General features: G+C 42.8%; 1 protein-coding gene across 3 annotated transcripts; it reads right to left on the bottom strand.

Annotated features, from left to right (window-relative positions):
- Positions 1–749: 749 nt before the first annotated feature.
- Positions 750–26,209, bottom strand: spire1b (spire-type actin nucleation factor 1b). Of its 3 annotated transcripts, none has more exons than XM_028425401.1 (17): positions 25,581–26,209; positions 22,106–22,134; positions 14,990–15,241; positions 13,309–13,434; positions 9,900–9,971; positions 9,493–9,657; positions 9,293–9,379; positions 8,918–9,047; positions 5,902–5,952; positions 5,007–5,170; positions 4,833–4,926; positions 4,550–4,692; positions 3,553–3,690; positions 3,396–3,466; positions 3,282–3,309; positions 2,847–3,175; positions 750–2,518 (listed from the first exon to the last, which is right to left on the bottom strand). In XM_028425401.1, exons 1-17 carry the CDS (start codon positions 25,972–25,974, stop codon positions 2,263–2,265), a joined length of 2,529 nt encoding a protein of 842 aa, XP_028281202.1. In that variant the 5' UTR covers positions 25,975–26,209; the 3' UTR covers positions 750–2,262. The 3 variants fall into 3 exon arrangements, with proteins under 3 accessions (XP_028281202.1, XP_028281203.1, XP_028281204.1); XM_028425402.1 differs by having other exon boundaries at positions 25,593–26,209; XM_028425403.1 differs by lacking the exon at positions 5,902–5,952.
- Between the last annotated feature and the right edge of the window lie 1,138 nt (positions 26,210–27,347).

The following is a 27,347-nucleotide window of genomic DNA, read 5'->3' as shown; positions in this document are numbered from 1 at the left end:
TATTTTAAAACTTAAAAACGTAACAGTTGTACAAATTAGCTACAAAGGTCGTCACACACTTTTTATTGGTATGTGTCAAAATGGCTTTACAACTTTTTACAATTTTAGAACTCAGGCATTAGCAACATTAGCATCGTGTGCTAACTCTCTCTGTTTTGCTATCTGACTTTGCCATAAAGTCAGATAGCAACAAACCTCTTCACCACCTCCTTCAGACCCCGCCCGTAACGACAACTCTCACTCTGTGTAAATAATAATTTACACCTCTAAAGATGCAAATCAGATGTGCAAAACACTAGCTAACAGTAGCTGCTATTAGCCAGTGAGCGACAGTGTGTTACCATGGCAACATGCTGTTTTTTTTGTTTTTTTTTTTGCCTCGCAACTTTATTAAAACATGGCGTCGACAGTGTTGGTGAACAATGACTATCCATAGGGGGCCTAATAATTTTGACTTTAAATTATTTTATAGGATTTTTTCAAGCAAATAAATAAATACGTAGATGAATAAATAAATAAATAAAATATATAAATACAACTATGAAATCATAAGATATGGCAATGGAATAAATCCTGAAATTAAAAACGATTTAAAAAAAATTAAATATGCATATATAAATGAATTAATTACAGAAATAAATCAATAAATAAATAAGGCTACATCCACTTACTGTATTTCCAGTCCTGATAGACTACTTAAAAAATTAAACTAAACTAAAGTGAGAGAGAACAAAATACAGCACACAGTGTTCAGGTATTGCATTACAGTTTATTGTTGTTGTCATCACTTGTTGCACTCTCTGCAGGGAGTTACAGCTGGAAGGTAATACAGACTGAAGGGACGAGCTACACTGTTACACATGCACGACGCTTGTCTGTCACACTGTGAGGTTTCCCTGCTCCTACACCTTCACTCTGACCTGAACACACACTGTACTGAAACAGCTTTCCCCTCCACCCCTCTCAGAGGCCGTCATCATTGAGACAACACACACACACACACACACACACACACACCTGATCTACAAACAAGTCCTTAGAAACAAAGTATGTACAGTTACAGTAGACGACTGTTCAACATGAGTGATCAGAAAAGGCAACTTGTAAGGCAAAAATATGTCAGGAGGAAATTACAGAATGTGAAAACACACTTCCAGGCCACAAAGCAGGTATTACTTCCTGCCTGCGAGACTGTGAAATACAAATAATAAAGGCGTTATTTAACTGACTGAAACACCAGGAGTGTTTAATGCTGCCTGTACAGTGAACTGGGTTTCATCATCTGTACATGAGGCATTTTTATCATGGCTAATATTTACACTTTAAAAACATAATAAGGACTAGATGTAAAGAAAAGTGAAGCAGATAAACATGTATGATATATTTTGATTTTAAAAAAATGCAAAAATATGCTCATATTTTAGGTAAATTGTTAAAAAGGCAAATTTAATGTTGCATGGTTTTTATCATCCTGATGTGCACATGTTTAAATAACAGATCAGATCTGTGCTTCAAAGACCCTAAAATTTAATCAACCTCAACATATTAAGGTTTCCGTTTAGTTTGTGCTTTTAACTTTAAATGGAAGTGAGCAACATCCCCAGTATCTAAGCCTCTTTGCATGAATTTGTGGAGTAAATGTGTAATTTTTAATTTCATATCTGTGATGTATTAAGGACTTAGAAGGCTTTAATGAGCAGATTTTCTCCCAGAGTTTGTTGTAAGACAGCTTCCATTATCTATCAGGGCAAATAAAGTGTCATACCTTTGTAAAAGAGGATAATATTTGGCACTAATCAGCATAAAAAAGCAGTTGATGTGTCTCTTTGTGGTGCAATCTGCAAAAAAAAAAAATCAGAAGCATGCTCTCAAGCATGCAGAGGGGAACCGAACAGTCATATACTGTTCACACGCACGTAAAAAACTAAATTATAACCCATACAAAATGTACTAATATTCTGCTGAGCATCCATCTCAGTGTACGGCACTTCCTCTCCTCTGTATTGTGCTTTGATTTGAAAGTGAGATGAAGTGGACCACACTGGGAAGTTCGTTATTCAAACACCCGTGGTCACAGATTAAAGGATCTTCTATGATATGAGGGATACTGTGGTGGAAAAAAAAGACCGGCAGATCTACAGTATGCTGTGGTCTTGTCTATACAGCATGATCACGCCACACACAGCTGTCCACCACCAGCCCACTCTGACACCTGTCTCTGACTCACATCCAGCGCTGGAAGCAGCTGGACAGAGAGTGTGTTCAGATTTCACTGATTGTCCGCTCAGAGGGCCGGTACTCCTCCCTGCCTTTAGGCGAGGACAGGTAAAAGGACTGCGTCTTGCGTTTTAAGCGAGCCCTCTTGGTGGCCAGAGACAGGCTGTGCTTGCTGGAGGCAATTATGTCAGAGATGAACTTCTTGCAGTCCACGCACACCTCCATGCTGGCCCAGTCCTCTGTCAGCTCCGGGGGAAGCTCCAGTTCATCGTGGGACTTTAGAGAGCCGTGTTTTGAGAACCTACACAGAACAGGAGCAGACCAATGTTTACATGAATTTGCTTAAAAATACATGAACACAGATTTGCTTATTTTCTTGTTGCTTCCATTACAAATTTGGTAATTCTAACTTTATCCACTAGATGTCACTGACTGACAGTCCTAAGAAGCAAACTGCAGACATCAGCTGCTTGTTGAGGACAGGTTGTACCAAAAGACTTACATGGCACATGCTGTATGTTTTGTTGTATTCATTCTTTTTGTGTCTATCTATGCCACAGTTCTGTGGATGTGTATTTAAAATGCGGACAAACACACATCCTGATCAGAGTGTTGTGTGTAGCTCTTACTTAGACATGGTCTTCTGGATGCGGTGGCGCTGTGGGCTACCAGAAGATTCTGCAGCTGCCACTGCTGTTGTTGTTGTTGTTGTTCCTGCTGCTGCTGCTGCTCCAGAGGTTTTTCCAGTTCCTTTAGAGCTTCCTTTTGCTTTTTCTGCTGATTTCAAAGCGGGGGGAGCAGAGACGGCTCCTCCTGCTGACGGCCCCGGGCCTTCTCCAGCCACAGAAAGTTGCTGCCCGACAGCAGCCATGGCACTTATTCTCTCCCTTGGGAGAGTGTTGGTCGAGCCGATGGAGTAGATGGGCAAACTGGAGTAAGGTTTGGACGGCAGCCGCATCTGTTAGAAAATAGAAGGTGTGGATGTTAATACTGAAAAGCAACACTGTGGCAAGTTATTGTTCATTATGAACCCTTGTGTTTTTGATAAGAGATTTGTGATTTACCTTTTTGCAGCACTGTGAACACACAGGCCTGCAGAAAAGAAGAAAATATGACTAAGAGCAGTTCCTTAAAAACATATATATACAACAAATGAAGACAATCATCTGAGGTTTTACTTTTTGCAGAACTGGCAGATGTAGGACCAGGTGAAGAAGGAAAACCGTTTGGTTCGACAACAGAAGCAAAGCTGCAATAATAAAAAAAAGATGAACATGTAGCTGTTTGGCACCAAACATATTTTTTTTTATCAAAAACTTATATTTTCCTTGTTACCTTTCCCTTCTTCATTGCGTTGTAGACGTCTTTGTACTGCTGGAACTTCTCCATCTCAGCCTTCACCAGCACCTGTCTGATGTGCATCACCTCCTCCACCGTCAGAGACAGACACTCCACAGGGAAACAGAACTCCTCCTGCAACAGTGCACACGCAACACTGAGTGATCCAAGCAACAGCAGATCCAATTTACGGGACTCTGAGAGTTTCTCATTCAGTACACAAACAGCGTCACTCTTCCTCCTCCTCGACCTTCTGCACCTGTCAGAGCAATGTGAGGGGTAACATCTGAAAAAGCTTTGTGATTCCTGCTGGTCTCCTGGTGGCTGCAGTCTGCTGCTCTGAGACCACAGACAAGGAGGAGAGGAAACATCACACAGCTTCAGTCCTTAAACAGCTGTTACTTGTGTTAAAATGTTATCCAAAGCCATGAATTGAATGATGCTGGTCACTAGCAGCTGTCCTCAGTCTACCATGGTAGCAGCCTGCTCTAGGAGCATGATTGAAGCTAAAGCATTAGGAGAGGATGGGCAGCTAAATGGCTGAGGGGAGGCCGGCAAACCTTGGGTGTCTCTCTCGGTCTGATGTAAACGCTCCTGCACAGAGCAAAAACTGCCTTCACCAACCCCAACACAAACACCTCCACAGGATGGGAGCTCCGCAAAGGATGGAGAGCGGAGGGAGAAGGGTGGAGGAGGAAGAGGGAGGGAATCCAGGAGAGGAAAAAAGCTCTTCTCCCAACCTGAACAAGAGAAGGTGGAGGTGTGTGTGGGAGAGCAGTTTCTCCAGATTATTAAATCACTCGATTCAATCTCACCTCAGAAAGAAGACTGAACCTGTACTGTATTCTCTTCACACACTGATGTAAACAAGCAAACGAAAACATCACCTGAAGCTCTGAGAAGCTCCACCTCTACCTGTCCCATCACTCATTTATTTGATTTTTATTTTATAAAGGATGGACTGCTGGATAAGGTTCATGCAGATCTGACTCACCAGAGACTTGGAGCTATGTTTGGATGGTGGCACAAACTTCTGGACGTTGGTCGGCGTTTCCTTCTCAATGGAGTGTCTCCTCTGAGGGGTCTTACGCCTCTCTGGCTGAGGTGTGGAGGAGATTGGCAGGAACATGGGTGGAGCTGGTGTCGATGAATAACGATGATGAATAAGGAAGAAGGAAAGAAAAACATGGAGATTGAGGCAGAATGATAAGAAACTCATCCGTCACAGTATGGTTAAGTGAGCTGTGACGGGGATGTAGAAATATCCCCTGACTCACTCTTCTTTCCTAGCACAGACTCTGGAGATGTATCATCCATCAAAGATGTCGCCACACTGGAGCTGCTCGCTGATTTTCGCCCAACAATCTCATCCTGAATTTTTTGGAACACACAGGCTTTATCCACTGATATGCACAGGCGAATAAAATATACACACACAAACACACACTTACATCAGAGTCGGAGCTGTCCAGCTCAGCCAGGCTGGGAGCCTTCAGGAGTTTCTTCCTCTGAGGGGCAGACTGGGATCCGGAGGGTTCTACTCTAGGAGATGCTGATCCATTGGTCAGAGACATAGAGCTGGACGTCCTCCGGCCCATGTATGGGCTAAACTCGTCTGCACAGGGCCACAAAGGAGAGCATCATTCAGACACAGGGAGCCCGAGCTAATAAGATGAATCCCAAACTAATTCCTTGCATCCTTATTGGCTCATATTCTTAAATATTTCTTGGTTTGTTTTCTAATATTGTTTTTTAAAGGATGCAATGAATCCTGAAGGTTGAGATCCATCTAAAGGTCAGGGAGGGTGGGATAGGTGAGTTATATCGGTTTGAGGGGAGGTACAGGAGCAGGCCAGTGTTACACACAGAGCATGGATGCCTCATTTATGAAATATTAAAATCCTTAAAATAAAAAAAAATGCCCCACTTTCCTAAAAGGCCACTCTGTACTGACAATCCAGGTTAACCAAGCTGTCTGACTCCAACTGACCTCAACAAAAAGGGAGGTAGAGTGAGAAGAGGAGACAAGCGAGTGCTGCAAAACACAGATAAAGAGCAACGGCTGATAGGATCTGTTGGGGCCCTGAATCCTCTCCTCTCCTTTCTCCTTTCAGTCTCTTGTTGGTGGGAAAAGCCTCCATGTGAGCTCCTCGTCTCAACAGGACCTCTGTTCCCGCTGCTGAAGCAGCCTTTTCTACAGCCAAGAAGCTACAACATCACCAGACCTTCCATTTAGCCTTCATTTAGTATTGAACAGGAGGAGGAGTTATTAGCTTACAGCCAGGGAGGGAGACAGACGAGGCCGTTAAAGGTTAAAGACAAACCGCAGCGCTGCCCATACTTTACCTAATCCTGTACGGAACAAATCCTGAGGCATACTGCGAGTTTTGCCAAAACCTAAAAGGGGACACCTTCTTCATTAGGACAGCAAATCAACCCCCTCCAAAACGCCTGCAGTTTATGTTTAAATTAAACTGAAATACTGCGAACACACTGGTGTCAGGGGGAGCTTTTAAATAAAGGTTGGTATAAATAGCTCTAAAGTGTTATCTTTCCGCTGTGGGTGGTAGGTGTGAGTGTATAGACATGTACTCCTGAATGAGCATTGCATTCTGGTCGTAAAGGAATTAGTAGAAATTAGAGTCTCCCTGTTATAAGAGAAGACATGACGTCCACCTAATGTTAAGTTTTAAAGCCAGTTTAAGTGTGTTTGAATGATTTTCTGATTGAAAGTCATGCTGATTACACTGTGAGTGAATATGCACCTGGTCACAATAACATACAGAGCAGTCAAACCACTCACATTGTACAGGAACGATCCGTTACCAGGGAGGTTCGTACACACACAGAATGAAGGAGGGTGAGGGAGTAAAGCTTGTGGTGTAATGAGAGACACTGGCTTCAGTAGGAGGGACAGAGGACGCAGCACATGTCTGACCTTCAGTGTTTTCTTCTCACCCAAATTATAGTTTCATGCTAAACACTAAACTCAGTGTCCAGCGCTGTGCAGAGCATGGAGCTGCTCCCTGATTCAAATTCTGCAAAGTCACCATGGCACATCAAAGACTCTTTTGTGTAAAGTTTGATGGTTCTTGGAGAGACTGAGGTGGCCGTTACTCACTCAAATGTTCTTTTCACTCTTTTGCTTTTAAGATTCACCTCACACTCAGCAAAGGTGACACACTGAGGCCTCAGAGACCAGAGGCAGCGGCCAGGAACAGGATCTGTCTGTTTGCTTGCAGTAAAGACATTTTGCAACCCTTCCTTCAGAATTATAAGCTACATCCATCAGTAATAAAACTTATATTCAGTATAACACGGGCTTCTCCACAGCTCAGAGGGCAGTGAAGCCTTTTAATTGTTCTAATCTGCCTCTGAGGCGATGTGATCTGCCCCAGCCAGCCACACAGAGCTGAGTCTAATCTCCTCTCCCTCTCTAAAGGACAGCCCAAATCTCAGCACCACATAGCGTGCAAGCAGCGAAAAAAATCCATCAAGGCCTTTGTATCAGCAGTGTAATTAAAAAATGTTATTGTTACTAACTGTATGGCTGTTTTGCCATCTGCAAACTGGACCAAATGACAATATTAGCATATTGAACATCTGCATCTGATTTGTGTCAACGCTGAGAACTCAAAATACCTACTTTGAAACAGTGCTACATTTAGGGGAGGCCGGGCCTTGTTGTCACACTTTTTACACTCTGTTATATATCTTAAAATTAGTTCATCAGATTGTTAAAAAATATAGGGGGTGCACACATGTGACATGCTCCCCCATTAGCGGGAAAGTTGTCACACCATACGTCACACGTTTGGCATAAATAAAACAAGAACACTTCAGTTTAATTAATATTCCAAATTAAATTTAGCTAGAAATATTCGATTAATCAATGAACTTGAATACCAATTCTTTCTTCTAACAGGTTCAAATGTTAAATAATTGATATTTGTGTCTTTAAGCAGACAGTTACAAAAATATTCGGTTGGTATTTTTTACTTTCATATGTGAAAAATGGAAACTTTGTCCTCACCTCAGTTGACAGTGTGCTTTGGTTTTTCCAGACAGGATGTGACATCACATTATGTTTATGCACAAAACTAGTATTCCACTTTTGAGTAGACCCCCTTTGTGGTCAAGTTATTGCAAGTGTGACAACTACCCCTACTATAAGCCATGTGACTACAGTTTGAATGAAAGAAACCGAAGCTGATGTTACTTTTAACAGAAAACTGTGAAGCATATGGAAAAAGAAATCATTCATTAGAGGTCTCCATCGCTCTCCAAGTGGCAGTATTATCACGGTTGAAACAGTATTGCTGTTTTTCTTTATTTTAAGCTCCTGGGGTTAAATAAAGTAGGTTAATTACAGCTTTCTGTTGCTGCTAGCTGCAGAGCGTGTGAGCTAGAAAATCGCAAGATGCTAAAAAGTTCAGTGCAGATTTGCAATTTTGACTTTGAGCCCAAACATAGACTGGTAAAGCATATATGCACACAGTCTGCACAGCATGTTGTTGTCTGTTTGCTCTCCTCAGCGTCCTCCTGCTGACCAGTGTCTCATATCTCTATGTTTCACCTCCACAGCCAACCATCACCAAACACTGAAGCGTGGCATGGAACGTGTGTGTGCAGTATGTCTGTGATGCGTGTGTGAGCTGATAAAGCAGATGAGAAAAACACAACAATGCGGGCAACAGAAAGAAGTTAAAAAAAAGCCAGGTAAGCAGTGAGGGAGACTTTACCTGACGCATCAAAACTGAAAGACATGCTAAGTGGCCGAATTACTGTAACGAGAAACAGTCACGGCATGGGATTACAGTTATTGGAGGCAAATTAAGGCATAACACATACAGGAGCAAGTAATCTGCTTGTATTTTGCAAATAATTCAGGGTTATAGCATGCTGTCTATTTTCAGATTTCCCATCTTAATGATGGGAAATAATAGGCCACAGCCAATGAGAGATTACTCAGACACAGCAGTGCTTTTAGTGGTGTTAGTATAGTATATAGAATTGCAGACACTTAGCATCATTTGTGTGTGCAGCTTTCACAACTTTCAACAAAACGATATTAGGCATTAGTTACAGCACAAACATGAGAAGTTAGGCAGCATCAGCTACAGTAGCAATGAGCAGAGGCACAAATAATAAATGTGTAGTTAAGTGTAGAAACTGAAACATGGCTCAAAAAAAATAAGAAAGCTTCTACACATAGATTATATGTGCATGTGCCGGCATCAGCTCCATACTTACTTTAGATTACAGAGTGAAGTATGGTCGTCTGTGCGGAACAGTGTGCATGTCTGTGTGTGCCACAATGGTGCATAAAGAACACACAAATGGCAAAGTGGTGCTTCCTTACCCAGCCGTCCCCTGCGGACCATGTCTGGAGACACTGGGCGCAGCTTCCTCTCAGATTTGATCTCCTCCAGGATGCGCTCATGTAGCGTGGGAGGAGGCTGAGCCGGTGGCTTCAGCTTACGAGCTGAGACCTAGCAGAGATGGGTGATGGTGGAGTAAACAGAGTGGAGTACCAGCACTGGTGCAAACACGTAGGGCTGCAGCTTCATGGTGACTGAGTGTTCAGCTGATTACAGCGAGATGCTGCTGACACTGCTGATCCTGCTGCAAGATTTATATCAGCAGAAAGCTGCTGAACGTAGCCTTACACTGACCTCACACTGCAGTGAAACACACTGTACAATGTATGAGAACTCTTCTTCTTATATTTACTCACGGGATTTAGAGGAGGTCTGGACCTGATGAAGTCCAGGATGACTTCATGAGCACTTTTCTTCAACCTTGGTGGGATGTCTCCATTCACCTGAAACAAAGACAGAAATGGCTTCAATTCTTGACCACCCTGTGACACAGTGATGTCATCAACTGAACATAGAAAAGTTCAATAATCTAACAGCAAAGTTTCTGAGCACTGACCATGACTTTGCGCAGTTTGTAGCGCTTGGACCTGATGTCGTCCATGAGCATCTCATAGGGAGTGAGCTGGTACTCGATGGGCAGAGGGTTGTACTGACGTTCCTGCACCTTCTTTAGCTTCACCCCATCACGCAGGTCCCTCATCACTTGAACCCAGCATCGAGCCTGACAGCAGAAGCAGAAGGCAGCATGATATCATCTATCAGCTCATTTCTCTGTGCACACAGAATGAGGGAGTGGCTCTATCCACCTCAGCATGGCTCCATTCTATTTACGTGCACTGATAAAGATATATATGAAAATGCACTCATTGCACCAAAACATGCCTGATCTACCCCTGCACTGAGTTTGAATTTTACTAAACAAACGATCAGATGAGGCAGGAGGTCAGAGGTCAAATCAGTTACCCAGTCGGCATTCTGTAGCTCGTTAAGGTCTCGGCCTGGATCCTCTGAAGACTCCTCCATCTTGCGGAGGTTCTGGTGGAAAAAAAAAACAGAAAAGGTCATGACTGTGTGACATACAAAGAAGGAGGGAAGCTAAAAGGAAAAGATCAAAGGCTACTGCATACCCAGCTCCATCTCCCGTGCAGCCTAAATGATGCTAACAATAACTTTAATGTAATTATTTGCGGTTAACTCTCAATCTGCTGCTGCTTTCAACTTGGAACAATACCAGTGTGTATTTGTGTGTGTGAACGGAGCAGCATATTAAAGCATTAGGCCGACAGTGATACCGGTTTCTGAAGGCGATCGCAGGAGACTGCCCTGCCGACTGCGGGGTTAAAACCTCAGCCCGCTGAGGGAAATCACCACTCATTATCATCCTGCCAGAGAACAGCTGTCTGCTTACATAAGATCACTCACAACATAATGCATTTTGCTCTGTCATCATGATGCAGCACATGTGGATACAGTGCCTCCGTCGCAAGGAAGTGCTGCAGTCCCTAATGGCTTTTAACAGATCGCCAAATTAAAACAGAACTAATTTAGACCCAAAGAGAGCTTAGATTAGCTTTCAATCACCATTATCTCATTTGGATAAACAGCCCCACTCCAGATCACATCAAAGCTCCATATTTCCATTCAATTAAGGCTGACTGAGCAGCATCTTCTTCTGCTGCTGCAAGTTGACACAAATAATAAGAGCAATTACCAGCTGCATCTCAGTCATCCTGCTCCTTATCTGTTTGTTCATTTTGTCTCTCAACAGCAGAGAACAAACACTTATCCATGAGCAAACAGCAGCCTAGTCGTTTTAGTGATTCACCACTAATTCCGCTGCTTTTCTGTGAATTTCCAGCAGCAGGAGGCGTCTTTGTGCAGTGATGGATGGATAAAGATGGATTACCTGTGGGCATGTACAGCTCGAACAAACAGGCCAGGATGCAGGGGTACAGTATCTTACACGCACACTTGCAGTGTACACAGAGTCTTAGAGAAAATAAAAGTACACCCACACATCCTGCTCACACGTCTGTAAATATACATGTGGACATGAATATTAAATCACTGAAACACAGCATCTCCTCCTGCTTCTATCCATGTGCTCTGACAAACACAAGGTAGCCTGCAGCTCACAGGCTCAACACTGTGTTCATGTCATGAAGGGATGGATTGGAAAGAATCCCATTGCTCATGACGTGTAAGCGTTTGTGCAAATGGTCAGTTCAAGATGGCTGCTGGCACTCTTCCTGTGCTGCTGCTTGCCAGAAGACACATGCATACATTTTGCAATCAACAAGGTAAAAGCTTGGAAACATAAATGCAAAAAAATATATACATATTTGTTTTTAATTTAAAGGTAGGGTAGGAGATTTTGAAAACTCAGTGACAGTCAGCCAGATTTCGAAAATAAACACACGCCCCTCTCTCTCGGAGATCACCCCGAAGCCACGCCTCCCAATCACATGGACGCGCATTACCTGAAAACGAGCTGCGGTCTGTGACTTCGGCCATCATGCACGTACCTCTTTGGTGCGCACAGAGCAGGAAGAGAGTGACAACCATCCAATACTCTGCGCAGGGTCCACCCGGAGGATTGGCTGATGTTTTTAGTGTTTTATAGCTTCCACAGATGATTCATATTCTTCGTTTTAATGCGAAACTGCCGGACTAATCGGTTGCTATCGGATTGTAAAGAGAAGTTACACTAACTTAACAAAAAGTGCATCAGAATGAAATCTCCTACCCTACACCTTTAAATTCTAGTGGGCAGTGAATGTGAAGCGTTCACCACAGGTTTTTTGAGGAGAGGTGAGGCAGAAGTTTAAGTGTTATCATCTTATCACTATAGTAGCATCGGGTGGTGTTGTTTTTGTGATGTTTGTGACTCCATACCTCACTTCAGCCACTTAAAGTAATTCTAGCACCCACATTTTATCCTTTTAAAGCTTCTTTCTCGGTTCTTTCCAACATGCAACAACAGACCTTTCTGCTTTACCAGCAGGTTATGTAACCAGCCCAATCCCCTCCATTCATTCAGACGCATTACACACACTGAAAGGGCAGCAGAAGTAGTGCATAGCAGGAAGGAACCCTGAGGTGCACAACTCCTCACAGGAAATGTTCCAACCCACAGCTGAGCTCAAAATGACTGCAGTGGATCTTAATAATCAGAGCAGCAACAACACGAGGCTTTGTTTTTAGAAGAGGGACAGCCTGGATGTGAACTAGGCAGAAATGAGTCGCTAATACATCTTTGATTAAGAATCAATTGATATTCATTTCCCCCAAGACACTTGTCATCAAGTAGAAAGCAGTGCATTGTGACTGTGCAAATCTTCTAATCACCGGGACCACATTTCACAAATCACCTGCCAGCTTGAACACCGACACGCCCTACAACACTGACCGTTAATGGTGTGGAGACACATACCCACCAGCCGTTACCATAGGACCCTCATGCATGATTATTTTCATCATGTCTGTCTGAATGACTGCCATGAAACTCAGCACCTTTGGCACCATCAGAGTCAGCATGTCTGCACATATTGTCAACTATATCTGACATGCACAACAGACAGCCAGCTCGGCGAGAGAGCACATCCTGTCACCCACACACTGCACGGCTGCCCTCAGACCATACAGTACTGTGACTGGGTCATTTTTATGTCACTCTGTGATCTTACACTCACTATTATGTAAAGGCTTTATCACTGTAATGCTGGAAAAAAATCCTCTTATATTGTCATTCAGGTAAAACTGACATATTTACATTGCATAATATTAACATTACCATGCACCCATTATGTGCTTTTTGGGTTGATTTGCGTGACCAGTCTTCTAATCCTGCAAATTATTGGACATTTTAGGACTTCATGATACTTGGTTTAAAAAATGACTCATATCTTCATGTTATAAGTAAAGAAAATACACTGCTAATGTACATCTAGGAGTCAGTTATTGTGTGTTATGTCATAGCATGAGTAATATGGGACACGCGCTCATGTTCGTTCCATTCATGTCTTAATCTGCAGCCGTTACCACGGATGCTTTCTGCATCAGCTGCTCTGTCACACAGGAAACAAGGCTGTCTGACTGTTGTCGTCATGCCCCTGTTGTGTCCATGCCGATTATAGGCAGAGATCCAGCATAACTGATGTTTGGTCACTAAGACAGAAAAAGATGACTAATCTATGATTATCAGAGATTATTTTGAAAGTCATATAAAATGTGATAAGATAAGATAAGATAAGATAAGATAAGATAAGATAAGATAAGATAAGATAAGATAAGATAAGATAAGATAAGATAAGATAAGATAAGATAGGAGATGTGCATTTACACACTACAATGACAGTGATGAGGACCTCACCTCTTTGGCACTCTTGATTTTCTCCAGAAAGGTGCGTAGCTCCTTTGTTTCTGTGTACAGAGCCCGACACACAGCCTGGTAGTGACTGGGAGCATCTGACACACTGGGTAGATGATCTGTGCACAGCTGCAACAGAGAGATTGAAGCATTGAATGAAACACATATGTTTATATTTCTTGATGCACCACACTGTTGTCAGAAGCTTGTGTTTAATGGGTTTAGCAGTGTAGCATAACTGAGTGCAGCTTAAAACAGCATTAGCATAGCATTAGCATGATAAGTGCTCAGGTTACCGGGCTTAATCTGAAACAAAATCACCCACTTAACATTCACACACTATCAAGTAAACACAACCACAGGGTACCACATGTTAGTATATTGGAAGCATATGGTGCTAATGATGCTTTTTGTGAGTTTAAATGTTGATCTTCTATATTAATAATGAATTTAGGTAGCATTCTGTTGAATTTACTTCAATAATCTGGAAGTGTAATCTAGCGTGATGTGCCGTGAGTGGCTATAGGATTAGTTTTAAAGCATGGTACAGTCACGTCAGGCTGACCGAAGCCTTGAAAGGAGATTTCAGTAATGGCAACAATTGTAAACAACTGCAGAACAAAGGATTTATCTTATAAGGCTACTTGCTGTTTGTCTCCCACAAGGAAGAAATAAAATTCTATGTGACTGTGTAAACATGTTTAGGTCAGAAAAGTAGTTGTTCTTTAAGCACACACACACACACACACAAACAGTGATAACAAATGATGTCCTTGTTTCTCGGAGGAACAGAAGGTAGGTCTGGTCAATGCTCGGCATGCGCTTGGCATCCAGACGGTGAAAACACACTAAAACTAAAAAAAAAACTAAACACAAAAAAATAGCAGACAACCGTCTCTCCACAGATTCCATCCTGCCACAAATGTGGGAACAACAAAGAATGTGTGATTGACTAAAATAAAAGGGAAATCCTTATATAAATATAAAAGTTTAATAACTGAATAAATGTTTGTTTAAAGCAGCTGTGGTGTAATCTAGGGTCAGTACAGTAGGACAAAAGGTAAAGTGAGCACGCACATAGAGGGCTGTCTGAGGACGGCAATTTAAACTGACAGCTAGTTCGCCATCGGGCCAGCCAGACTGCCACAATGCTCAGATACATCTCCTTGGTGAGCAGTGCTGGTGTGTGTCTGTATGCGTGTGTGTGTGTGGTCATTACGTAAACAGTGTGAGGCCATGTGAGGACTGACACAGTGACTCTCTGCTCCATTGGACTCGCAGCAAGCATGAGCCTGGCAGCCTGACTGCACTGTGGTGTAATCTCTGTGTTCAGACCCATGTCGAACATTTTCATTTTCCTAAATGTGCATCTATCTATTCCGGCACAGTTATTATCTGTTCCAGGAATTTCTTGCATTCATGTATTAGTCATGCATGTGGACAGACACATTGTTCATGTGGCTAACATCTTTGCAAACTGTTGTCCGAGCAACACCACACATTAGCAGTAATGTTAACACAATAATGAAGACTCCATTTGTATACATGAAAAATGTTTCGTCATTACTTAGAATATAATAATGACAACAACAACTCTGTTCTAAATTGTCTTTGTGCGACCGATCGTCCATAATTATGGTGTAGTGACACCACCAGCGGAACACATTTCCCCTTAATGACCTACCTTGAGGATATCTCTGTAGCCATGAACACTGCCGATGTTATCATGGTCACCGTCTGCCTCCTCCTCCTCCTCCTCCTCCTCCTCCTCTGTGGCCTCATAGCCTTCGTCGGGGCAGGTGTCATTCTCGGCCTCGGGCATGTTGGTCATGAGGTCAATGAGCTGCTCCAGAGGAGGGCTGAGCTCCCTCTCCTCATTCTCCTTGAGCCCGTAGTCCAAAGCCTTGTAGATCATGATGCCCAGAGACTCAATCACCTGCAGGAGCAGAGGAGACGGTCGTTGATAACACTCACTGTAAACATTGTTTGAGTCTTTTCTGTATGCATCAGCTGTTTCTGTGCCACATGATAAAAATAAACATGGATTTGTTCCTTTGTTATGCAATATGATCCTCTTTTGTGCGCCAGGCCTGAGCTGAACATCTGTAATATGTTGATCTCATTCCAAGAAAGCTCCCTCCAACATTCTCACACACACACACACACACAGTGGCTGGCCTTTAACAGGCTGACCCGGGAACAGATTACTGATTGTTGATCTTGTGATTAAACACAGGAAAAAGAACCATTATGCATGCCTTTGTTCAGACCACATTTAGGATTAAAAAAATGACAATATGCTTAAAGTAAGACATGTAAATTAAAGCTGCGAGCAGCATTGCGGGCCCTCGTGCACCTTGCGAGCCGCGGGGCCATCGCAGTTTCCTCTCCTCTGCTCTCCAGAGATTTACAGGAAATACACATTTACAAGACAAAGTGTCTGTTGCCAGTAGGTGGCGCTATGACTGTATCATCCTATTAGCATATACATCTGTTCAGACTCGGGTCCATAGCAGTAGTGTAAGATTTTGTCCACATTGCATGAAGTATGTTGGTGGTACTGCAGAAAGTAGAGCGAGTTCCTTTGTAATGGCGAATGGTCAACTTTGAGGCCACGCCCTGGACACACCGTAACACTTTGGAAAGAGTTTTGGAATGCGTCTATTCCCTATGGTGTTCTGAGTGGACACGGTGAATTTCAGCTGGATTGAATGAAGTATGTGAGGCGTGAAAAGTTTTGTAGCAGGGTCGCAAATCGCCAAAAATTACAAAAAACAGGCGGACTTCCTGTTGGGTTTGGAGGGGGGTTCCAAGAGACTTTTTTGTGCATGTTGGGGTGATATATATGTGTGCCAATTTTCATGATCCTGTGTCAAACCGGCTAGAGGGACTACACGTTAGGGGGCGCTATAGAGCCATTTTTTCATGTGCGTTTCAAAAGTCAGCAAAGTTCAAAATCTTTCGGGCAAATTAATTTTAAGTTTGGTGTGTTTTAGGGCATGTTAAGTCCTCCAAAAATGCGATCATTGAGGCGGTAAAAATAATAATCCCTAAGGTTTCAATAGGGCTCTCCAACCATTCGGTGCTCGGGCCCTAAATATAGATCCACTATTTGATCTTAAAGCCGTACTCTCAAACAGATTTCTCACCCCCACTGCTAAATATCACCTCTCATTCTAGATGTGTGTGCTTTATTATAGCACTCAGTTTGCCCTGGAATTAGAGAGTCATTGTGGATAAATCTGACATTGCCAAGACTATCACAGAAGGGATTATCCTGCAGCAGTGGATGGAGAAAAGACTGAGAGGGGGGAAGACAGCACAAAGACAAAAAAAAAGGTACAATGACTGAATGACAGAGTGGGGGAAAGGAAAGACAGATCACAGGGACAAAAATACCAGCGGTGAGTGATATGATGAGTCGATCAGAGAGGTCAAGGAGGGCAGAGAAAGGTGAGACATCAAGAGAGTGAGGCTCATAGAGACTGTGTGTGTGCAGACATGAAGATCAAGGGCAGATCAATGGAGGCTCACGGAGGGGAGGAGGAGTCATATGAGAAATCTGCCTCCCTCTCTCTCTCCCCCACATCAGTGTGCGTAATAGCCAGGTTTTCTCATGGGGAGGTGGGGGGTGGCTAAATGCGACCTCTTTGTCTGAGCTCCACCCGGACCCACACCACCCAATGATATATGACTCCACGTAACCACACATGCACACACACACACACACTCCTCCAGGATGCTGCCATCAGAGAGAACCCCTCCTCAGCAGACAGATGAGACAGAGTTATGAATTGTGCTGAGATTTCATGTGTTAAGTGGATTTTTCAGGCTCCTGATTCTAATCCGGGGTTTTGTTTTGATATCTAAAAATCCTCACCTTAAAGAATCCAAAGCTAAAACTGGATTGGATTCTCATTAGTGTTAAACTCCCCACGCTTTAACCTGGCACTGCATCCTCAAAAACCAGCCTTATAGACTGCAAAGAAATTAGGCACATTTCAGCACATTATAAGCAATACTCTGAATGCTTGTAAGCCAACAGCAATAAATTTAGCACCGTCCCTAAAGAGGGTTTTAATGTCTCTCCTTAAAATACACTATATGTAAGGATTTGCGTTTTGACAAAAAGTTCTGAGTATGTTACAGCTGTCACTCAAGTTTAAATGGCATTATTTGTACCGGTAACTGTGAAATGCAACTAAAAGCTGTCCCTGTGACTCCTTTAAAATCACCACGTCTTGTTCCCAGGCTTCCAGGCAACCAAGCGGAATGATGGAAGGGGTGGGGAGGAGGGGAAAAAAGGGGAAGAATGGAGATGAAGATGTCAACTAAAGGAGATTTGCCAGCGCTGCTGTAGCAGTCAAGAGCAAAATCAAACAGCTTGGCTTGAGTTTCAGAATTCCTGTCACGAAGAAGAGGAGGAGGAGAGATGGCTGAAGGGGCAGAATAAAACGCGTTGTGATGCAGGACGGAGTGTGCGTCACGTTGGCCACTTAATCACCATTGTCCTGCAAACAACACATAACCTCACCTGAACTTTACACTGAGCCAAATGACTGTGGCTCCAGAATAACAGAAGCAGATGCATCTGTCAGTGATTAGCCTGTGAGAGTCAACAAACACTGACACACACACTTTCCTTTTCTGCTGTTTCCTGTTTGACACCTGAATTAACAGGGGAAACAAATGAACAACAAACCGTGATCAAATTTCACTACAAGCTTTGCAAAGCAACTTGACCTCAAGTGTGAAAACTGAACATTCAGCAGGATGTGAAATGACAACAGAGGCTCATGTTGACAGGACTGCATGTAATATTATCAAGCCTCTGTCCTAGTTTAAGTACATTGGCAGTTATGTAACAGGGCCCTCTGGGTGAGTGCGGCCAGGTGCCATGAATTCACAGTTCACAGCATACATTTTCATGCAGCGTGAAGTTAGCGTGGAGCACACAGACTTGGCAAGTAGAGTTCTAACATCAGAATCACATCATCAGCTGTTAGACTTTAGCTCACTTCAGCTTTAGATGTGTGGCTTTATGCAGCCAAACACCGACGCCAGCTTTGCCAACTCAACTCGGCTGAAGCCGCCCATCTATCACTGCTAGCCAAGCAGCAGAGAAATGCTATAATTACAGAGTAAACCGGCTGGAATTAAGGGATTGTAGAAACACTGTGGGCATTTAAAACATTTATATGTCCTCATTAGTGGACACAGAGTAATTAGGTCATGGCAGTGAACGCAACTGAGCTACCTGGAGACAAATAAATACACTTTCTTTACAATGGATTGCAATTTTTTAAAAGTTTATACAGATTATATAAACAAATACAGAAATATGTCTGACTCAGTCATAAAGATTGAGTGACGTATTCCTAATCCTAATCTTGGAACCCATCCTTCACATTTAACCAATAAATTGCCAATAATAAAAACTGCCCAAATGAGGCCTGGTGCTTTTAGCCACAAGAACACAGCCTCAGCGTTGCCGTACTTATGACAATACTAACAAACTTACTGTTAAAGAGGTCTGTTTACCATGTTCACCATCATAGCCTGACATGTCAACAAACAAACATTTGCTAATTAAAATGTGACTGAGAATAAAAACGTTGTCATTAGTTTTGGAGACCAATAACCAAAACATTACACTAATCTAAAGACAAAAGAAGCATCAGATAGTTTTTGTTGTATTTTGGTGAAGTGAACCAACTAACACTGCTTCAGACTCTTTGCAGGTCTCAAGACCTGCATACTGACCTGCAGTCCCGCCCCTGATCTCTCCTCTTACTATCAAATTACTATTACTACTTATGGACTGACGATATATATAGATATCCATTATAATATAATCACTGTTTCATCTTGCTGTCATGTTTGCTCTGTACTGTATCATGTTTGCTCGCTCTCTCTCTCTCTCTCTCGCTCTCTCTCTCTCTCTCCTTCATCCTCTCTGTCCTGTCTCGCCTCTTCTTCTCCTCCTCTACCCGGCCGACTAGCAGCAGGACTAGTTCCCCCTTAAGTTGATGGGTCCTGCTCAAGGTTTCTTCCTCTTAAAGGGAGTTTTTCCTTGCCACAGTGCTCTTAGGGGGGTTCGGGTTCTGGGTCTCACGCTCTGAGTTTCTGTGAAGCGCTTTGAGACAATTTCTGATTGTAAAATGCGCTATATAAATAAAACTGAATTGAATTGAATTGAATCAGAGCTGCTAATGTGGCTAAAAAAAACTATTCTTTAATTACGCTCATTAGATTGTACATGTTGTTTATGTTTTTATGTTTAACAACAACAAAATATGAAGCAGTTTAAGTTGGAGCGTCTTTGATGTGACTCACAAAGTGACAAACAAATGGAGGAATCTTTGCTGCTGCAGCATGAAGCACCAAAATGAGCTGCCTGCTGACACTTCGCAGTCTCCACAGAAACACCAGCAGTGATGCTTCATGCTATGTAGCTACTGACTCCTACAGTGTTGCCACAGCAGGCAGTTAGTCTTAAAGATATGATCACAGAGCTGACGTAAAAAAACATCTGGATTATTTCCTCTCAGGCACAAATAAATACCTCCGTTGTGACCTCTGACTGTCATATGACTGGGAATGGATGCTCTGGCAGATGTAGAACCCACACAATGTTGAACATACAAAACAGAGAGGACAGTTCAACTGATGACCATACATTCATGCATACACACACAGCCAATGGGAAGCATCAAAGCAAATGAACCTGCTGCGAAGGGAATCATAAATCCTGACTGAATTTTCTGTTTACATTCAACACTGGATGTCATGTTAGACTCTAATCCCCTTCCCAGACTTTAAAGAGAGCATGTGGCATGCTCAGTTAAACTTTGACAGAGGGGAATGTGATGAAACATAATCCACAAACGTCTGGGGGTTAGACTGCATCACAAGACCACGAGTGATCACTTAACCCAGCAGACAGAAGTGTCACATTTGAGCGACTTGCATGCAAAAAAAAAATCCTAACAAATTTCCAGTGAACGATGCACAAAGAGCCTTATGCTGCTGCATGCTGGGCCGGTGAACTCGGCTCATTGGGTATGAAGAAAACAGCATCATCTGACATTCACAGACGCATCATTTGCAAGAATTCACGCTGCTCCGGGCCATGGGCTGATAATCTGTGTCAGCTATGACCACACGTGTTCCTGTTCATCCTGCTTTGGGCTAATTCCACACAGAAAAAAAACGCCTTAAACACCATCAAGGCATCGAGAAACTCCACCAAACTTGTCTGTAGTTCTGTCAGCCATTCTGCCGCACTCTGCATTGTGAGAACTCATTCTGAGTGCAAAGCTGCTTAGCAGGGATTTGGTCTATACAGTTTCACATTCACTGCTTCTATCAGTATGTGTTTATGCCCGAGTTATTCACTGCCTGTCCATCTGTTATTGCAGCTCTATTGCGCAGCAATCCACATCTACAGCCTTGATCCAGTGAGATACTCGGTCAATGTGCAACATTGCACACACGCACAAAACACTTTCATACCAAATCCATTTATCAGCTTTGGATTGATCACATATTCTGACACCTCTGCAGGAGTAAAACCGATCTTTAAAGCCACCAGAATATTCCCCAAAACCAGTAACAGAATATATCTGTGGATGCTCTCATTCATCCGGGTCATAGTCATTTCCAAGAGTTTAAATCGAGGCAACTGGACTCAAGGATTGTTGTTTGAAGATGTTTTGCCATCATCATACCGCAGCCTGAACGGACTCTGTACATTACAAGGCGCCACCTAGAGGTTTGGAGGACCGCAAACAAGCCGGATTAAGCTGGATTGAGTGTGGGCACACGTGTGTGATAGCCAGATTTGAAAATAGGTCTGAATGTATCCATCTTAAAGACTGTCCAGATACAATCCTACTCTAGCTGGATTAAATTTCTGCAGTGTGAATGGGGCCTAAGATCCCTATAGTTGGTTAATGGTCAGTTAAAGACCAGAAACTGTGTCTGGGCCATGTGCAGGACTAGTTGACGGCCCATCGTTAGAGTTTGAATATGAGTGAAGTCTGCTAGGAAGGAATGAAAGGACAGAGTTGTAAACAGGTGAGAGCTGATGCCTCAGCCCTCCTCCTCTGTTTAGAGAGGGGTTTTTCCAATTTCACATAGATGCTTCTTTGACTCCTCTTTCATACCATCTGTCCTCCCTGTCTAGGATTTGGACATCGTAGTAACAGTAACAGAGAAGCAAACCCCTGCACACTTCATACTCTTTCTAGAAGCTGTAGTCACAGTCATTATTAGCAGTTGATGACAGTGCAGAGAGAGTGTGTAGGGACAGTTTAACGAAGCCCTTTAATTAGGTCTGCAACTTCTCTCCCAGCTCTCATCAGGAAAAAGCTGGTGATATTTCTAACTAAGAAGCAGGCTGGGAGGCGAAGGAAGCAGTTCTCCTTACAGACCCCTTTGTACTGTGTGTGTGTGTGTGTGTGTGTGCTAAACTTGTGTCTTTGGTTAAAGGCATTAGTTTAAGCAGTGGAGGAACTGCAGCAGCTGCATTGCTAGCATCAGGATTAACACATCACACACCCATGGTGTATGACAACCACAGCACTGTACGACACTATCGCACTTAAAATAATCCTGCAGGGTGTCCGCTCTAATCCGAATGCTGTGAGCCTAGACAACTAAAACACAATAGCCTATATAAGAAATATCCTAAACAGTGCACTCACGTCAGTAGAATAAAAAATAAACCACAACCCAATATTGTTCAAACCCCTCAAAGTGTGTGACGATGAAATAAAATCATCCAGGAGTCACTCACCTCTGTTGTTGTGCAGGAGCTGTATTTATCTGCAAAGAAACAAGAAAGCAGTGTCACAGTATGCAGCAACCAAGACGCTTAAATGTAAACAGTATGGTTCAGTGACATTGCATAAACAACATACAGCTTTGAGCCCAGACACTTACTGTGTAAGTGATTTAATATATTAAATATTCACTTCCTCACATTAACTAATATTCTCTAAAGCCCTGCTCTAGTTATCACTACACAAACTGGATCAGTTTTAATAAAAGATCTCTTCTGTTTTTTAATTACTTTATCAGTTTGAACAGCATGTGACCATTGACAACTAAATCCTTCCCAAGAAGTCATGCTGCATGAATGTGCTCCCTTTAAAAACAGAAGAAGAGCCGGGTTAATGCCTCTCCAGGCTACACACACACACACACACACAGCCTGCTAACAGATGACCCTCTTAACAACGCCTGTTTTGTATTGTAATACGCAGTAATGCAACATCACAACAGCTCTGACATCACCCCCTGACCTTAACTTGAATCAGCAGATTTAAATGTTGCTGTAAGGTATGTGATGTGTGTGTTTGTGTGTGGGGCAGCAGATAATTAGATGTGCCTGTCCCAAACCACTTGTGAAGAGGGTATGTATTTATCATGTAGTCCTGCTTTTCGTAGTAGGTTCAGATGTAACACAAACTGTCAGCTGGCCCAGATAAACCTGACTGACAAACTGAAGCTAACCTCTGAAGCTAATTTAGCAAATGAGAGCTTCAAACATCCCAAATCCTCCAAACGTTAGCCAAACATTTATCTCAGTATTTACATGAATGACTCAGACAACTGTCAGGGAGATATGAGACAAAGATGATGAGGAAATTATCCTGGAAATGAAACCAACTGTTTAATTATACTCACAACACACTGGAATTGCTTGGAATTACAAATTCCAAATCATATCAGGGTCTATGTTTGCCATTACAACCACCACTCATGTTCTGTTCTGTTCATTGTATGTCTGTTATGTCATGTCAATTTATAGCTTTACTCTTAGGCCCCGTTCACACTGGAGAAAGTCATTCCAGCTAGAGTAGGATTGAGCCCAGACAGCCTTTAAGCTGGATGGGTTCAGACCTATTTTCAAATCTGGCTAGCACACAGTTGTGTCCGCACTCAATCCGGCTTCATCCAGCGTGTTTGCTGTTCTCCAAACCACTAGGTGGCGCCTCGTAATATGGCTAATAATGTGGCTAGCCGGATGCGCTAGTTCACACCTGAGCCACATTTGAGCCAATCCTGCTAGATCCACCTCTCGAGGGTGGATCTAGCCGGCTTGAAATCAAACTGGATTCAGCCGGATTGGAGGTGTTCACACTCGGAAAAAAACACATCTGGATTGATCTGGATGCGGCCAAATCCTGCTTAAGCCACATTTTTTTCCCCAGTGTGAATGGGGCCTTAGATTACATTATTTACCTTGTTTACTTGACATTATTTTATCTTATTTACCTTATTTTTATCTTAGTTTTATCTTATTTCATGTTAATTATTATATGTTTTATGTATGCACCAATCACTAAGGCAAATTCCTAGTAATGTGAATCCTCTTCACTTACATGGCAATAAACACGGTTTTGATTCTGATTCTGATTCAAAGGCCCTGTGATTCCTGTCAATTCTGTAGGTATCAGGTTGTAAAATCCCTAAAATAGGTGGTAAAATAATAATAAAATATATTGCTAAAAGTAGCAAATCCTAAAAAAGTAAGACTAATAGGTTAAAAACTAAATCACTTAGGTAAATGTCATTGTTAAAGAGTTGAAAGAGTTGAGACAATAACAAACAATAATACACAGACACAATAATAAATAAGCAAAAAAGAAAGAATCATGCTAAAAGTAACCAAAGTTAACAAAACAAAAACAAAATTAACACCAAAAGCAATTAAAGGCCACAAAATAAATAGTAATAAAAATGTAAAAGTGTTAAACAGTGCTTATTTATATTCTTAAGGCAGATCAAATAAATATCAAAATAGTGAATAACACACCGAGCACTCCGAGTGATGGAAATCCAAACCTATACAGTCACTTTGATTATAAGATCCAGTATGTCAAAGAGGAGGAAGGCCTCCTCACAGGGGTACAGAAACCACTGGAAAGCAGTATGTTTCAGAGACCTCATGGCAAGTACAACTTCCAAAAAACCCACTGAACTGCAGCACTGGAGCTAAATGATTATTAATACAAACAGGAATCAAAAAGTGGACTCCCCTCTCCAATGGTTGCTCCCACGCCTCTAAAAATAGCCCATTCATTCTAGTCATATAGGCGCAGGCCACAACCAGCATCATCATCCCCAGCTGTGCCTTTCAGATTTGTTCATACAACCTGATTAGACATAGCATTCTGTGGAGTTATCGAATAAAGGGCTGAAGCATTGACTATAAGCAGTGATGTGCACTGTGTTGTAGCTGAGTTAAGAGCATCCCTCAGGCCCCAGGGCCATCAGGTAGCTACTCCATTACAGGCAGAGGAAGACAGATAGAAAGGCATTTAGTCAGTCTGCTCTCCACTCTGGGAGAAAATATAATCACAGCTTAGTCTGACAAGATATCATAACACATGAGATTTAAGAGAGTGTTGTCATTGTGAGACACACCCAGCTCATGGCCCCAAACAAATACACACAGATATACCAAACAGTAACTAGGCATCTTATGAGACACATAAAGCAGAATTAAAGTACCACGGACACACTGAAAAGGCCTAAAGAGACATTTTAAGACTATTGCTGTGATTCTTCTTTTGGTAAAACACTGCTGCCACTGATTATTTACCAGCAGGCCTCTAACTCCTTATATGAATCGCACCTTCTTAGTTATAGCTAGTATATACCCACATGATACAAAGAACTGATGATGATACTTTGCATCCTTTCTCACAGAGTACAGGCATCGGGCTGCGCCTTGATCCGATCAGTGCCCACATTTCAGCTTGTAATCACATGCTTTCATCAGATGAAGCGGAATGAACACATTGATCTGATATGAAGTGGCAAAACAGACTGAGGGGCTTTTAATAAAAGATGGAGCCACATGATGCACGCACGCACGCACACACACACACACACACATGCCTTCAGTGAAATGGACATCTGTGAAAACAGAGAGAGAGAGAGAGAGGGAGAGCAGCAGGGGTCTGTGATGGCATTCCTTTGTGTATCAGGTCATGTGCAGTGGAGCCCTGAACCACTGGCTGTTATTATCCTGCTGCAGATTACAGAGTAATCCTGAGATGTGTAATTAAGCACCTGATCAGAGGCACTCACATGTGGTCAGCTACATTGCTGCAGTGTTCTGAGGCCTTATACACAGATGTTGTTATGATTTTTTTGGGTGTATCTTTCTTCACTTACATTAAAAACAAACATTTTAAACCTCATTATTTGAAATGCAAGTGATGGTCTGGCCTATAGATCTGAGGCGCGCTCAGTCTTACATAAGATGTTACCTCCACAGCTCTGGTGTTCCACCCTCACAGACCCGTCTTTCTGTATCCTAACATCCCCAGGTCCGGTTATCCTCAGCGGAGCCGCCGCTGATGATGATGATGATGATGATGATGCTCCGATGGTGGCTGCAGCGGCGGCTGCTGAGCTCCTCCGGCTCCTGTATCCCTTCGCCAGCGTCCTACAGCACTGGTAACACACCGCCCATGCCTGCTCCTCATTGATGGGCTGGTTATAAAGCTTCAGTATCTGCTCTAAAGACAGGTCCTGCTGCGCTTCTTCCGGTGAATTCATCGCGCTGTGATGCTGCTGCTCATCCCGCCGAGTCTCTGCAGCAGCATCCGTCAGCCCTCCGTGGTCCCTGCCGCATCGGCGCTCGGCCATCCTTTCATTATCTCAGCGCAGGAGGCCCGATGACGAGAACAGTTCCAGGCCGGTGTGTATGTAGGAACAATCTGGAGGCATGGATGCTTCCCTGTCGCCTCCCAGGCAGCAGCAGCGGTGAGGAGCCTGAAGCAGGAGGCTCCACTGTGTCCCTCCGCTCGCTCGACGTTCAGGTTTTGGTACCAGCAGTCATAAGATGTTGGTGTGATTGTTGCCTGCACGGTGTGTGTGTGTGTCTCACATCTCAACACAGCAAGCCAAGCTCACTCCTTCATCACATGATCGCCCCCTCCTCTCTCTCTCTCTCTCCCTTTCAGAGCTATAGGCTATTTACTGAACCACTTTAACCCTCTAAGTACAATTGAGCAGCTATTTTAGTCTATTTAAGTATCTCCCTTAAATTAATGTAGTTTTAACACTTAAGCAAAGAAAAAACATTTTTTCCACAGTATAGATTCTAAATCCTTTTTCCAAATAATTTTTTTATGTCTTATGTCATTTTAGTGATTTTTGTTGTACGGCTCTGTGTATAACAACATGGACAACCTGAAGATTAGGGGGATGTTCTACAGAAAATGAACTAGACCTAAGTCTTATTAGGTCTTCATAAGTAGCCCTAATCTTCCAAAAAGCAAAAAAGAAACAAAAAACGAAACAAAAAAAAATCCCCCTCCTTGAACCGCCACCTCATCATGTTGGAGGGGTTTGAGTGCCCAGATGATCCTATAGGAGCTATGTTGTCAGGGGCTTAATGCCCCTATCAGGGTCTCCCAAGGCAAACAGGTCCTAGGTGATGGGTCAGACCAAGAGCGGTTCAAAAACACCTTATGATGAATAAAAAAAAAGGTCCATTATGCCGCTTGGTATGGTGCAACCAGGGGGCCACTCCCTGGGTGAACACTGTTTGTCACCAAGCAGCAGCCTCGGGGGGGAAATGGAGAAATGCCACCCATTGACAATCAATTAAAAGTGATTAAAAATTCTCCCACTGAAAACTCTATCAAAATCATTGCTTCTAGTGTCATTCAGAATCAGAATCAGAATTACTTTATTTATCCCCGAGGGGAAATTCTTTTTTGTTACAGACAATAGAAATCAAAGATAATTTGAAATATGAAATTGAAATATATATAATAAATATCTAAATACCTAGATAGCATTTAAATCCCCGAGGTGTATCTAAAGAACATATTTACTACTGTATAAAAAAATTTACATAGTAAAGAGTGACTGTTACAGTTCAGAGTTCAGTAGTTTGATTGAGACAGGCAGGAATGACTTCCTGTGTCTCTCAGTGGTGCATCGTGGGAGTCGGAGTCTGTTGCTGAACGAGCTCCTGTAGCTGGTCAGCACAGTGTGGAGCGGGTGGGAGG

This window comes from Parambassis ranga, chromosome 16 (assembly GCF_900634625.1).
Source record: "Parambassis ranga chromosome 16, fParRan2.1, whole genome shotgun sequence".
NCBI lineage: Eukaryota > Metazoa > Chordata > Actinopteri > Ambassidae > Parambassis > Parambassis ranga.
This window is presented reverse-complemented; position numbering and strand designations above follow the sequence as displayed.

Coding starts and splice junctions, on each gene's coding strand:
- spire1b (XM_028425401.1), bottom strand. CDS start 25,974: ATGGCCGAGCGCCGATGCGGCAGGGACCACGGAGGGCTGACGGATGCT. Junction 15,242..22,105: donor GCTCCTGCACAACAACAGAG/GTGAGTGACTCC, acceptor CTGCTCCTGCAG/GTGATTGAGTCTCTGGGCAT. Junction 3,176..3,281: donor GTTCACAGTGCTGCAAAAAG/GTAAATCACAAA, acceptor ATTTTCTAACAG/ATGCGGCTGCCGTCCAAACC.